The sequence below is a fragment of the Oryctolagus cuniculus genome, chromosome 19 (assembly GCF_964237555.1).
Source record: "Oryctolagus cuniculus chromosome 19, mOryCun1.1, whole genome shotgun sequence".
Taxonomy (NCBI): domain Eukaryota; kingdom Metazoa; phylum Chordata; class Mammalia; order Lagomorpha; family Leporidae; genus Oryctolagus; species Oryctolagus cuniculus.
This window is the reverse complement of record NC_091450.1, coordinates 21243862-21257037: the sequence shown is the minus strand read 5'-3', so window position 1 is coordinate 21257037 and position 13176 is coordinate 21243862. Positions and strand designations below refer to the sequence as shown.

The 13176-nt window shown below is 53.8% G+C and overlaps 1 protein-coding gene across 10 annotated transcripts in view; it reads left to right on the top strand.

Moving 5' to 3' along the window:
- The window catches only part of SYT17 (synaptotagmin 17), a 72461-nt gene that overhangs the window by 13405 nt on the left and 45880 nt on the right, over positions 1-13176 (top strand). For 9 of the 10 annotated variants that reach the window (XM_051847474.2, XM_051847479.2, XM_051847481.2 and 6 more), the window contains one exon: positions 1968-2587. In XM_051847474.2, coding sequence (XP_051703434.2) covers positions 1968-2587 — 620 coding nt within the window. Of the gene's footprint in view, positions 1-1967; positions 2588-9695; positions 9991-13176 lie in introns of those variants that run through there. The other variant, XM_051847477.2, reaches the window with a different exon arrangement.

Below are 13176 nucleotides of genomic sequence, written 5' to 3'. Positions count from 1 at the left end.
CTGTGGCTAACTGGACCTTTATGGCTGCTACCCAGCCCCAGCTCCGGGCAGCTCTGTGGATTGGGGACCTAGGGTGGCCCAGTCTTTCTAGAGAGAAACTCACGACCTGGGTTTTTGTATCATGTTCCCTTGCTTTTACACCTAAACAAAATGTATTTATGGATCACATTTGGGGTCCTAGGTGATTTGGGTGGAGAGGAGAAAGGAGAAAGGAGGATAAATCCCAGAGGCTCCCAGCTTTCTTTCCCTCCGCAGGGTGTCTTTGCCCTCCCACCCAGCTGGTGTCTGTGCGATTCACATAACAGAAGGGAAAAGCTTAAAATCCATGCAGTGTACCCATCAGACAGAAAAAAACTGGTGTCTAGCATTTCCTGGTATAGATGGGGAAGAGAAAGGAAGGAGAAAAAAATGTCAAGGGCTCAGATAGTGAAATAGAAGACATTTTTAATGTCTGTAGGCCTCAGTCTCTCCATCTATAAAACGGGAGGGGGGAGCCTGGCGTTTCCCACTGCCACAGCCACCAGCCCCCTGGAGCTGGTGGGCACCGAATTAGAGCTGGTGCCCGACCAGAAGGACTGCAAGTATAAAATACATGCTGGACTTCGAAGATAGTGTTGGGGAGGAAAGAGAACTTCGAGTGGCTTCCTAAAATGTTCTGTTGGTTACTTGTCCAAGTGGTAGCCTTTGGGATATACAGCCAGACTTCAAAAAGTTTCTGGAAAATACAATTAAAAGAAGAATTCATTTTCAAGCAAAGCATTTTGCAATCCAGACATTGTCTTCAACAATATGCGTTTTCCAGGGACTTTTGGAAGATCCCCTTATTAAAAGGTTCTCTGACCCAAGGGATCGGGCAGATGAATGGCTTCTCACCCTCGGTCCCTTTAGAACAGCAGCAGTCCGTGATGTGGGTGACGGCGATGGCTGTGCTGCCATACTGCCTCTCGCAGAATAATTACTCCTGGGGTGCCCTCCGCCCTCTGTATCCTCGGATCCACGCAGCTGCCGGTGGGACATGCTTCTGGAAAGTCGCACCTGGGCTGAACACGCACAGATCTTCTTCCTTGTCATTGTTCCCTAAGCAGTAAATGTGACAATGGCTCACGTAGCATTTATGTGGCAGTAAGCACCATAGGACCCTAGAGATGATTGACAGTTTGTGATGTGTGTAGGTTCTGTGGAAATGCTAGCCTTCCCCCATTTTTTAAAAAAATATTTTATTTATTTATTTAAGAGGTAGGGCTACAGACAGAGAAAGAGACAGAGAGAAATGTCTTCCATCTGATGGTTCACACCCCAGATGGCCGCAACAGCCAGAGTTGGGCCAATCCAAAGCCAGGAGCTTCTCCTGGGTCTCCCATGCAGGTGCAGGGGCCCAAGGACTTGGGCCATCCTCTGCTGCTTTCCCAGGCCATAGCAGGAAACTGGATAGGAAGAGGAGCAGCCGGAACTAGAACCGGCGCCCATGTGGGATGCCAGCGCTGCAAGTGAGGCTTAGCCTACTAAGCCAAGGCACTGGCCACAGCCTCTCCCCCCTCTCCCACCCCCACCTTTTCTGTCAGGACCTGGAGAGTCAAGTGTGGGCAGGTTTTGGTATACTCTGGGGTCCTGGAACCAGACCCCCAGTGGATACAGAGGAGCAAGTCTATTTCAAAGCATGGCGAGCCCAAGAAGCAGAGGGAACAATGGGAGGGTCTGTGACAACATGGCCAGGCCCATCCCAGCATGGCCGGCCTATCCCACCATGGCCAGGCCCATCCCAGCATGGCCAGGCCCATCCCAGAGTGGCCGGGCTCGTCTCAGTGTGGCCAGCCCGTCCCAGCGTGGCCAGCCCATCCCAGAGTGGCTGGGATTGTCCGTCCCAGAGTGGCTGGGCTTGTCCGTCCCAGAGTGGCCAGGCTCATCTCAGCGTGGCCACGCCCATCCCAGCGCGGCCCTGTTCACTGTTATTTCTGGCCATTGCCTAGGTCTGGAGTCGAGACGCCCCAGCTCCCCGCTCATCGACATCAAGCCCATTGAATTCGGCGTGCTCAGCGCCAAGAAGGAGCCTATCCAGCCCTCGGTGCTCAGACGGACCTATGCCCCCGACGACTATTTCCGGAAGTTCGAGCCCCGGCTCTACTCGCTGGACTCCAGCAGCGACGACGTGGACTCCCTGACGGACGAGGAGATCCTGTCCAAGTACCAGCTGGGCATGCTGCACTTCAGCACCCAGTACGACCTGCTGCACAACCACCTCACCGTGAGGGTGATCGAGGCCCGGGACCTGCCGCCCCCCATCTCCCACGACGGCTCGCGCCAGGACATGGCGCACTCCAACCCCTACGTCAAGATCTGCCTCCTGCCCGACCAGAAGAACTCGAAGCAGACGGGGGTCAAGCGCAAGACGCAGAAGCCCGTGTTTGAGGAGCGCTACACCTTCGACATCCCCTTCCTGGAAGCCCAGAGGAGGACCCTGCTGCTCACCGTGGTGGATTTCGATAAGTTCTCGCGCCACTGTGTCATCGGCAAAGTGTCTGTGCCCTTGTGCGAAGTTGACCTGGTGAAGGGCGGGCACTGGTGGAAGGCGCTGATCCCTAGCTCCCAGGTAAGTGCTGGGCTGGCCGCATCTCCTCCTGGGAGCCCAAGAGAAAAGGGGTGATTTCCGTCTTTCTTCTATTGAAACAGCATGTGGCAGGGGGAGATGGGATGATTGTATAATTTTGAAATAATTTTTGACCCACAAGAAGTGGCAAAAATGCAGCAGAGAGTCCCTGTGCTCTGTGTATCCAATGTCCCCTGATGATATCATCCTGGACGGCCAGAGGACACGAGCCAGGACATGGGTCACTCGACCGGGCCTTGTTCCGACTCGGCTGTGTATGGCACGCGCCCCTGTGATCCTGTGAAGTTTGCTGTCACGTGGGCCGTGTGTAACCCCGACCCCGCTGCCTCCCTGGGAGACTGTATGCCATCGGTGCTGGGTGATTTAATCAGGAGTGTGGCTATCAGTCACTTTGGCTTTCAGGAATTGATTTGACAGGGAGAAGAACGGTGCAGGCTAGAGAACAGGATGGGGCATGGATGCTTTGCAGGCAAATCAATCGTTCCATTGGCGTCCATCCCCTGGCCAGCCCAGGGCTGCTTAGAAAGCCACCCACAGGCCAGGCGGTGTCACCAGGAGCCGTCAGGCCTTGCTGTGTGTTGGAGCCTAAGCGTGCACATGCTGTGGGCAGAGGGGTGCTGGGAGCACAGGTAGCCAGTGGGAGGTGTGTGGGGGCCGTTGGGCTGTGAGCAGCAGACCTGGGTGATGAAGGCAGGAGTGTTTGGTAATAAACACACACACTAGGGACTTCCGGAGCTGTGCTCCACTCTTTTTAAGAATGCAGGTTTTAAACACAGCTGGAGGAACTGTTCCAGTGTCAGGGCCGAGGGCCGGAGTGGGGGTGGGGGGCGTCTCGGATGTTAGGAGATTATCCCTTTCCTAGTTTGGGTTTTCCCCAAGGAGCCTCTGAGACAAGGGAAGTCATTTATTAGGGAGGCAACACTGTGGTAGAAAACACCGGGAAGGTCATATAAGGGATGTGTTGGTATTGGCCAGGCTGCCTCCACGGGTAACCCGACCTAAACCCTGCTGGGGAAGCTGGGAGCCCATGGGAAGCTGCTGCCGCAGAGGGGCAAAGCAGCTGGGACATTTGTACCCCTTTGTAGCCCAACCCCTAGTGGTCATTGAGGGCTGTTAGCAATGGCACTTCCTGCTGGGGAAGACACCTCTGACATCGACACGTGCAAAATAAGGCAGGGGCCGGCGGCTGGCCATCAGGCGGTCAGTGGTGAGGGTGAGGAGGTGGTGACCTCCGTGCTGGCAGTGTCTCCCAGCATCGCACCCCGGCATCAGGGCCAGGTCCCCAGGCTGATGGCTCGTCCCAGCACACAATCAGGATACGTCGGGTGCGCGGTGTGTGTCTTCCTTGGGTTTTCAAGGAGTTACTGTCTCTCAACCATCTAGAAACCTGCAGTTTAAGCAGGGAGACCCACTGGACAAACTCAGGCTTATCTTGCCAAGCTCCCTGCTTGCCCATGACGGAAGGCCCTGGAGACACAGCCCGGGCATCCACACACCTCGCCTTCTTTGGGTCTTTGCACAGATGTCACCGTTGCCACAAAGCCTTCCTGGCACATCACTGTCGTTTCTCTCTCCTGCCTTGTCCCAGGGGATGGGCCAGTGCAGACACAGCCGTGGGAGATGCCTTCCCACGGGGAGCCGTGAGCGTGACATGTGAGGGCAGTGGGCTTGGACTTCACCTTCTCACCCCTCCTGTATTCGTTCGCTGTTCATTACTTTAAAATACCCAAGAGGAGCTACTTGAGAAAGCAAAGGTTTATTCCAGCTTACAGTTTGGAGGCTACAGTTCAGGATCAGGTGGCCCCACTGGGCGCCTCTGGGGAGGCTGGACATGGCGAGTGTGGAGGTGATGATTCCAAGTGAGGCGTCACCTACGACCAGCTCCAGTTGCTGGGAGGGGACGTCTTCCTTGCTGGGCTTATTCAGAGAAAGCCTGCGGCGCCCGGTTTTCCAGCCACGATTGCAGTAGTTACATCAGGATGATGCCGTCGTGGGAAAGGCGGTCCCTGGGGGGGGTTTATGCTGGGTCCTGCTGCTGTGCCCTCTGGGAGCAGAGGAGCTGAGCTCGTCTCAGGACTGCTGGGTCCCTGTCCCTCTGAGGAGGGGTGGCCAGGCCTGGCTCATGTCACCGTGGGAGCAGGTTTGTCCAGAGCAGGAGGGCTGGCTTCTCATCTTTCCTGTGAACTGCAGGCAATGCCTTCCGTTCCCAGGGGACCTTGGGGTGCCTCTGAGAGCCAGAAGCATGCACATGGTTGAAATCTTTCCAGCAGGGGAACCCCTGGGAACATGCACCTGGTTTGCACTCGTCTGTCACTCTGGGGCGTCTCACCTCATTGCTGGTGCGGTCGCCACGTAGATTATGGCTGTTAATTCCTGTCGCTGTGGGCTTGACTCTCACATCGGGGCCGTGAACTCCTCCTGTGCCTCGTTCCTCACGGAGATGGGTGTTTTCTATGAGGGCTCATGGCTATTTATGGGGGAGTCACGTGGATTGAGAGATATGTGCTCTTCCTCTTCACCTCTCCTTGTTACTCTTTTTTTTTCTTTTTCTCTGACTCATGCATTATTTTTTTCTTGAGTTTTCATGATGTGCCAGGGATCTCTATGCAGATTAATCAACTAAATATCACGTCATTTTCGTCTCATGGCAGAGATAGGTTCGTAAATAGCAAAAAGGTAGCAGTGTGCCCCATGCAGGGTGCAGGTGGAGTGAAGGCTTGATTTATTAAGAACGGACAGATGTGCCCCTGAAAACCACTTGGCAGGGCCAGCTTAGAGACTGAGTTAGTCCTCCGATCTGGGACATGCATTAGGAGTGTTCACGGGCATCTGGGTGGGCCTGGGAGTGGGGATAGTGTATTTCACCTGAGTGCTTTACATGTGGATGAAATCAGCCTTGGAGGCCGCTTGGAGTCTTTGTCTTCCTGTTTTCTGTACTTTGTAGAGGAAAGAGGCTGGGAAGGGGAGAGATCACATGGAGAGATGGGGAGCCAGAGCGTGGGAGGGGCTGGTGCCACCTCCCACTAAGCCCCACCTCTTAAAGGTTCTACCACCACTCAACAAACTCCTAGCACATGAACCCTTGGGGGAGCACACTCTCATCCCCCACCCCCTTTTTATTTTTAAGATTTGTTTATTTTGTTCAGAAGGCAAGTTACAGAGAGAGGGAGAGGCAGACACTGAGAGATCTTCCATTTGCTGGTTCACTCCCCAGATGGCTGCAGTGGCCAGAGTTGAGGCCAATTTGAGAGCCAGGAGCTTCTTCTGGGTGCAGGGGCTCAAGCACTTGGGCCATCTTCTGCTGCTTTCCCAGGCCATCAGCAAGCAGCTGCATCAGAAGTGGAGCAGCCTGGACTTGAACCTGTGCCCATATGGGATGCTGGCGCTACAGGCAGAGGCTTAACCTTCTATGCCACAGCGGCGACCCCTTTGACCCTTTCCAAGTCAGAGCAGTATCTCTGTTTGAATACTGGACTCATACTTAGTGGGACAGAGCTCCAGCAGAGAAAGACTCATGGAAATGCTGACCGAGGGGAGAATGGACGCCTTGTGCTTTCTTGTGCTTACTCTGGAATCTGCTCTTTGAGTTGCCTTAGGTTGGGTTCCCTAGAAGCAGGGCCCTGGTCGGGGATTTGGGCATGGATGAGTTTCCTGGGGCTGCCCTATATAATCCAGCACCATGGACAAGAGTTCTGTCATCTCACAGTCCTGGATGCTAGAAGGCCAAGGTCCAGGTGTTTCCATGGCCACGTTCTTTCTGAAACCGATAGGGAAGATTCCTTCGTAGCTTCTCCATGTCCTCTGACGCTTTGCAGGAAATCTCTGACCATCCCTGGCTTGCAGCCACACTTCTCTAGTCTCTGCCATCCCCTGGCCTTCTCCTCCCTGCGTCCCTTCTCGTAAGGATACTGGTCATGTTGGACTGGGACCCACCCTACCCCAGGATGACCTCATGACACTCAAGTCATTGCTTCTACTCTGTTCCTGAGAAGGTCCCATTTGGAGGTGCTTGGAGGGGAGGGTGGGTAGCACTTGATCACATCTTTCTGGAGGACACAAGTCAACCCATCCCAGGACATGAAAAGTCTACAAGGGGGAAAATGAATCAAGTTAGGTAAAAGAGGAAAGAGTCCAGTGAGGATGTGGCCTCAAGTCAGAACCAGCCTCAGCCTGGCCCGCAGTGGCCAGTGGCACCTGTTCACAGACGTTCTGGCGTTGTCCCTCCTCAAGACAGGGTACATAGCCCTCTGTACCCCTGGGTCAGCCAGTCATCGTCTGGGAACCAGAGAGGGGAATCTGATTGCCAGCTGGGTGGCCACAGGCCTCCCCATAGCTTCTGTAATACTCTAGTGGTGTTGGCATTGAGTAGGTAGAGACCAGGGATGCTGCAAAGCCTCCTACAGTGCACAGGACACACACACACACACACACACACACCCCAATAGCACAAAGCTTGAGCAACCCTGCTGTGGACGAAGGGCAAATGCACATAGGGGCGCAGCAGCAGTCTCCCTCGAGAGTTAAGATGAAAGCCAGGCTGGTCCCTGCAGGTGAGAAGGGCTTCTCAGGAGGGCTACAGTGGTTGGGGTGAGGGAGGAGCAAAGGAGCAGAAAGCCCGAGGACCAGGTCTTTGAGTAGTTGCTTTGGTTTTCATTCCATTTGTGGGAAAGGAGTTACTGGTCCCACACGAAGAATCAGATCAGGAAAAAAGGCCTGGGTGGGAGACTGAAAACTCACACAGTGCCATGAGGCCATGCAAGTGTGTGTCTGTCATTGCCAATTTTCATTAGAAGCAAGTGTCTGTCTTCCCCAAACTGGCTGGTCAGTTGAATGCAGAGGTGTTGAATCAGTTGAATGTGAAAGTGTTGAGACAAAATGCTCCAAGTTCTTGCTTTGGCCTGTCTTAGTGGTGGGCAGGGACAGAGTAGCTGCTGAGATCTGCTTCTACCTTCTGTGCCTTAGGGAACCCCTGTGGAAGATGAACAGGTGGCTTGCAGGGCCAGCCTCTGAGCACTCTCTAGCAGAATGTCCCATCTGTCCTGTGCCTTTGAACTGTGCATCTTTGATCTTGGCATTCAGGAAGTCGGCAGCCAATGGAGCTCTGACTTTATTTTTGTCTCATTGATAAGATTTGGCCAGAAGATAATGGAAACAATGACACAGAAGTATGAAGTGTGCGAGGTGATGGACTTGGGCATGGAATGACACAGGCTGCTTGAGAAATTCTGCTCATGCAAGTGACTGAATCCCCATCTAGAGGGGATATTTGCATAGTCTCTACTCTTTTTATTAAATGTGCCACCTGGACCATTTTTAAGTGTGCGGTTCGGTGGTGTTCATTGCAGTTGCATGGTTGTACAGTCAGCATCACCATCTATCTCCAGAGCTCCTCATCTTGCAGGACTGAAACTCTGTCCCCTTTAAGCAGTAATTCTCACTCCCCTTCCTCCTGCTCCCTGCCTCCATGCATTTGACTCCTGTGGGTGCCTCATGCAGTGGAATCACGCAGTGCTTGTCTTGTGACTGGCTCCTCTCCCATAGCATAATGTCCTTAAGGTTCATCCACATTGTAGTGTGCCAGCATTTCCTTCCTTTTTGAGGCTGAATAATATTCCTATGTGTGTGTGTGTGTGTGTGTGTGTGTGAGAGAGAGAGAGAGAGAGAGAGAGAGAGAGATTGATTTTCTTTGTACACTCATGTACCCATTGGTAGACACTTGAGTTGTTTCTATCTCTTGGCATTGTGAACCATGCTGCCGTGAACACAGATGGACAGGTGTCCCTTTAATCAACTTTTTTGGAGTCATCACCATATCAAGGGTGGAGTAGCTCCTTCCCTCTTGAGTTCCTGTAGCTTGGGCAGGGAAGGGCGAGGTGGAGGCGAGCTCCCATGCCCCGTGTCCTGCTGGAGACTCAGAGAATTTGGGAAGCACCTGCGGAGGTGTGTGCACGCGTCAGGATTCCTCTGGTACTGTTTCGGGCTGTGCATTTCACTATATATAAACTTAATTTTAAAACCCCACTATAAATACACACCAAGCTCTGATTCACGATCTGCCTGTTGAAGGATTTAGCAGTGCTGTGAGCTGCACGTTGGTGCCCCTCCTGATTTATCTGTTGACATCCTAACCCCGAGGTGATGGTGTTAAAGAGGCGAGGCCTTTTAGGATGGTCAGGAGGGCAGAGTCTCCAGGTATGGGAATTCGTGCCCTTATTAAAAAAATACCAAGAGAGCTACCTCGTCTGTTCCTCCAGGTGAGGGCAAAGTGAGAGGTGAGGGCTGGGCCTTCACTGGACACTGAATCTGCAGATGCCTTGATCTTGAACTTCTCACGTTCAGAACTGTGAGAAGTACGTTTTTGGCGTTTATAAGCTGCCTGGCTGTAGCAGCCTGAATGAGGGTAAGGAGGAAGGGTGCTAATGCCTGCAACCTAAGGTGGAATGCATTCAAAAACTTGTGAGGGGGAGATATGCAGGAAAGCAAAGATATCATTGAAAAAGTAACTGTAGGATTATCGGTCACTGTTCATTGTGGACTTGGGGTGATGTATCTGAGGGTGTTCACCGTGCAGCTTTTCTGCAGTTGGAAACGTTCATAAGGAAATGTCGGGGAGCAAAGGACAGAAGGAGGCGGCAGTACCAGGGCGGAGTCATTGCTGTGGTCTCGAGGCAAGAGGCGGTGGTGGGTGAGACCGTGGAGGTGCCGGGCGGTCAGCTCGGGGATGCAGCTTGAAGGCAGAGTCTTTGAGGCTGAGGACCAGCCCTGGGACATGGAACTCCAGCATCGGGGGCCGCAGACAGGCCCTACAAATCCAGGGTTTCCACGGCCGTGGTTGTTCTCATTAACTGGCGTCTCAGCCACCTGGGAACTGTAACTGGGGGGTCCCCAGGCCTCATCCTTACTGATTCTCGGGCAGAGGCCCATGAACTTGCACTTGAGCCAGAGCACCTGAGCCTCACTCTGAGCAGCCTCGGGTGATGGTGGAGGATGGGAAGGGCTTGGTCACGTGAGCTGGACAGACGTGGGCCTGGCGATTTTCTCTGCACGCACTGGCCGGCTGGGTGACGGCTCCTGTGTGCTTGGTGTGCAGGTGTACCCCATGCACAGCTGCCATGAGGACTGTGTCTTCTGCAGCCCTTCTGGAAGGATGCTCAAGTCAGAGTGCTCTCAGAAGTCCGTGGCGATACCTCTGGCCCTCGTCAGCGTGTCACATCACGTAGTGCAAAGCCAGCTTGCTCACTGGAGAGACATGTTTGATTTAGGTCCAAAAGAAGAAAATGTGTTTCGTCAAGAGAGATATTTGCACACTGGCAGGCTGGATATTAATGTTTCTGAAAATTCCTGTAAGCCAAGCCTTGCTGTGTGCAAATGAAAAACTCTCAGAGCCTTGAGGTCTAGAATCCAGAACCCTGTGGCTTGGGAGGCGGGATCTGTGCACGTCACCCTCCTCTGTGGTGTGCGCCGACCCACGGAACATCATCCAGCATCCTCACTTGGGCTGCCTTGGGAAGCAGATCTCCAGGCAAAGGTTTGAGGGCAGGCATTTTGCTTGGGGGAGATGAGACCAGTAAAAGGTGTGTTATCACGCAGGTTGCCACTGGCTGTAGCTGGAGCTTCATCCTGCTGGGGAGCTCACTGTAGCCCACCCAGAGACACAGAGAGGACCACAGGGCCACCCACAGGAAACTCAGCAGAGGGCTGAGGTCAGGGCCAGGGTCTGGGGCAGGTGCCTACATTGTGGTTGTGCTAGTCCTGCTAGCAAGGGCTCGGAATGCAGAGTCTTCCACCTGTTCCCCTTCTCTCTGCCACCTCTCTCCATGTCCCCTCTCCCATCTCCAGGAAGGTGCAAGGCCGGTGAACAAGACCTGCTGGCTGAGCAGCTGTCCGTGCAGAAAGAGGCTGGTCTCCCCCTCTCTGCGAGGGACTCTGCAGCCATCTCTCCCAGCCCTGGAGCTGCGGTTGGGGGTGGGGGTGGGGAGCCCCAGGTCTTCTGCTCAGCCATTCCCTCCCCCTCCCCCTCCCCCATCCTTTAACTTACAGTGGCAGCGGGGGGGGGGGGGCCTTTTGGTCCGCCCAGGGCCATTTGGATATTGTTAACATCATCCGTGGGCCACACAAAATGATCAACTTAAAAATTAGCCTGCTATAGACATTGAATTTTGAGTCCCACCTGTGGGTGCCTTGACAAGGCCAGGTGAGGTGATTCCGGGTGGGCTGCTCCCCACCGCTCACTTCCAGAGTCGAGGAAGAGGAGGCGGCTGAGCCTGTTTGCTGTCTCTTGTAAAGCCCAGGGCCCCCATCTGTTGCTCACTCCTTGGTACCCTGCCCTGGTCCTCAAAGGAATGGGCTTTTGAATTTGGTTTGTGTGACAGTAAATGCTGCCTGGATCCTAACCCGTGCCCTGGGCAAACCGTGGGTAGAAGAAATTTAGGATTAAAAAAAAAAGATTTATTTATTGCAAGGCAGAGTGATAGGGAGAGGAAGAGAGAGAGGGCTCTTCCATCCTCTGGTTCACTCCCCAGATGGCTGTAACAGCCAGGGCTGGGCCAGGCCAAAGCCAGGAGCAGGAACTCCACCTGGGTCTCCCATGTAGTGGCAGGGGCCCAAGCGCTTGGGCTGCCTTCTGCTGCTTTCCCAAGGTCATTAGCAGGAAGCTGGATGGGAAGCAGAGCAGCTGGAACTCGAGCTGAGGCTCCGGTATGGAATACCAGCCTTGTGGGGCAGCCGCTTAGCTCATGGCGCCACAACGCTGGCCCCAGGAATGTTTTTAAAAAGACACTTTTGGCCGGCACTGTGGCTCACTAGGCTAATCCTCCACCTGCGGCACCGGTACTCCGGGTTCTAGTCCCAGTTGGGGCACCCGTTCTGTCCCGGTTGCTCCTCTTCCAGTCCAGCTCTCTGCTGTGGCCCAGGAAGGCAGTGGAGGATGGCCCAAGTCTTTGGGCCCTGCACCCACAAGGGAGACCAGGAGAAGCACCTGGCTCCTGGCTTCAGATCAGTGCAGCGCCATCTCGGGGGTGAACCAACAGAAGGAAGACCTTTCTCTCTGTCTCTCTCACTGTCTAACTTGGCCTGTCAAAAAAAAAAAAAAAAAAAAAAGACACTTTTTAGGGCATTTTGAGGTTCATAAAAAAAACTGAGAGGACAGTGCAGAGGGTTCTACCCCTCCCCCCATACGCAGCTCTCCCGTTGTCAACATCTCCGAAGAGAGGTGCGTTTTGTGCAGTGGGTGTACTGTACCCTTGTGTCGTTGTCACCTGAGGTCCACAGTTTACATTAGGGCACTCCCTTGTCATTGTCCGGTCTGTGGGTTTTGACAAGTATGATGACATGTGTCCCTGCTTCTGTATCACAGAGTGGTTCCACTGGGACTTCTTTACAGATTTATTTATTTGAAAGACAATGTCAGAGAGAAATCTTCCATCCGATGGTTCACTCTGCAAAAGCCCACAACAGCCAGGGCTGGGCCAGGCTGAAGCCAGGAGCCAGGAACTCCATTCCTGATTTCCCACATGGCTGGCAGGGGCCTTAGCACTTGGGCCACCTTCTGCTGTTTCCCCAGGTGCATCAGCAGGGAGCTGGATTGGAAGCAGAGCAGCCAGAAGCGGGAATTCCAAGCAGGAGCTTAACCTGTTGTACCACAACTCGGCCCCATTTTGACTTTTTTAAGAAAGCAAAAATAGGGGCCGGTGCTGTGGCGTAGTGGGTAAAGCTGCTGCCTGCAATACCGACATCCCATATAGGCACCAGTTCAAGACCCGGCTACTCCACTTCCAATCCAGCTCTCTGCTATGGCCTGGGAAAGCAGTAGAAGATGGCCCAAGTGCTTGGGACCCTGTACCTGTGTGGGAGACCCAGAAGAAGCTCTTGGCTCCTGGCTTCAGATCGGCGCAGCTCAGGCCATTGCAGCCATCTGGGAAGTGAACCAAAAGAGGGAAGACCTCTCTCTCCCTCCCTCCCTACCTCCCTCCCTCTTCCGTGCCTCCCTCCCTCCCTCTCTCCACATCTGCCTCTCTGTAACTCTGCCTTTCAAATAAATAAATAAATCTTTAAAAAAAAAAAAAAGCAAAAATAGTTGATCATTCGAGGCGCTAGGAATTCTGTGCTGATTGGACCTGCACTGTAGAAACCGCCTGGAGGTATAAACCGCCCCCAGCCTGCCTAGCAGCTGCTAAAAACAGCCGGGTAAACAGATCCTGGCTGCCTTCTGCCGTTGATCCCTCCCTGCCCGACACTGTAACAGGCAAGGCCCTTGACAAGGCCAGTGCCGGCTATTTAATGAGAACCCCTCTGCGACTTGCCCTGAGCCGCTGTCGGCCTTGAGCCCGCTCGGTGGAGTCCCGGCCTCCGTGTGCACGTTCACACTGCTGCCGCCCAGGTAATGGCGAGCAGCGATGTTTGTGCAGATGCTGCGCAGTCAGAGCTGGACCCAGGCCAGAGCCTTGCAACACAGCTGTTCGCTAGAAGGTTCTTCCCATGCAGTCCCTGTTTCTGTCCTCTTCACATTGAAGTTGGTTTTACATTCCAGACATCCACACATGCCCTTGAACTGGAAGGCGAGACACAGATGA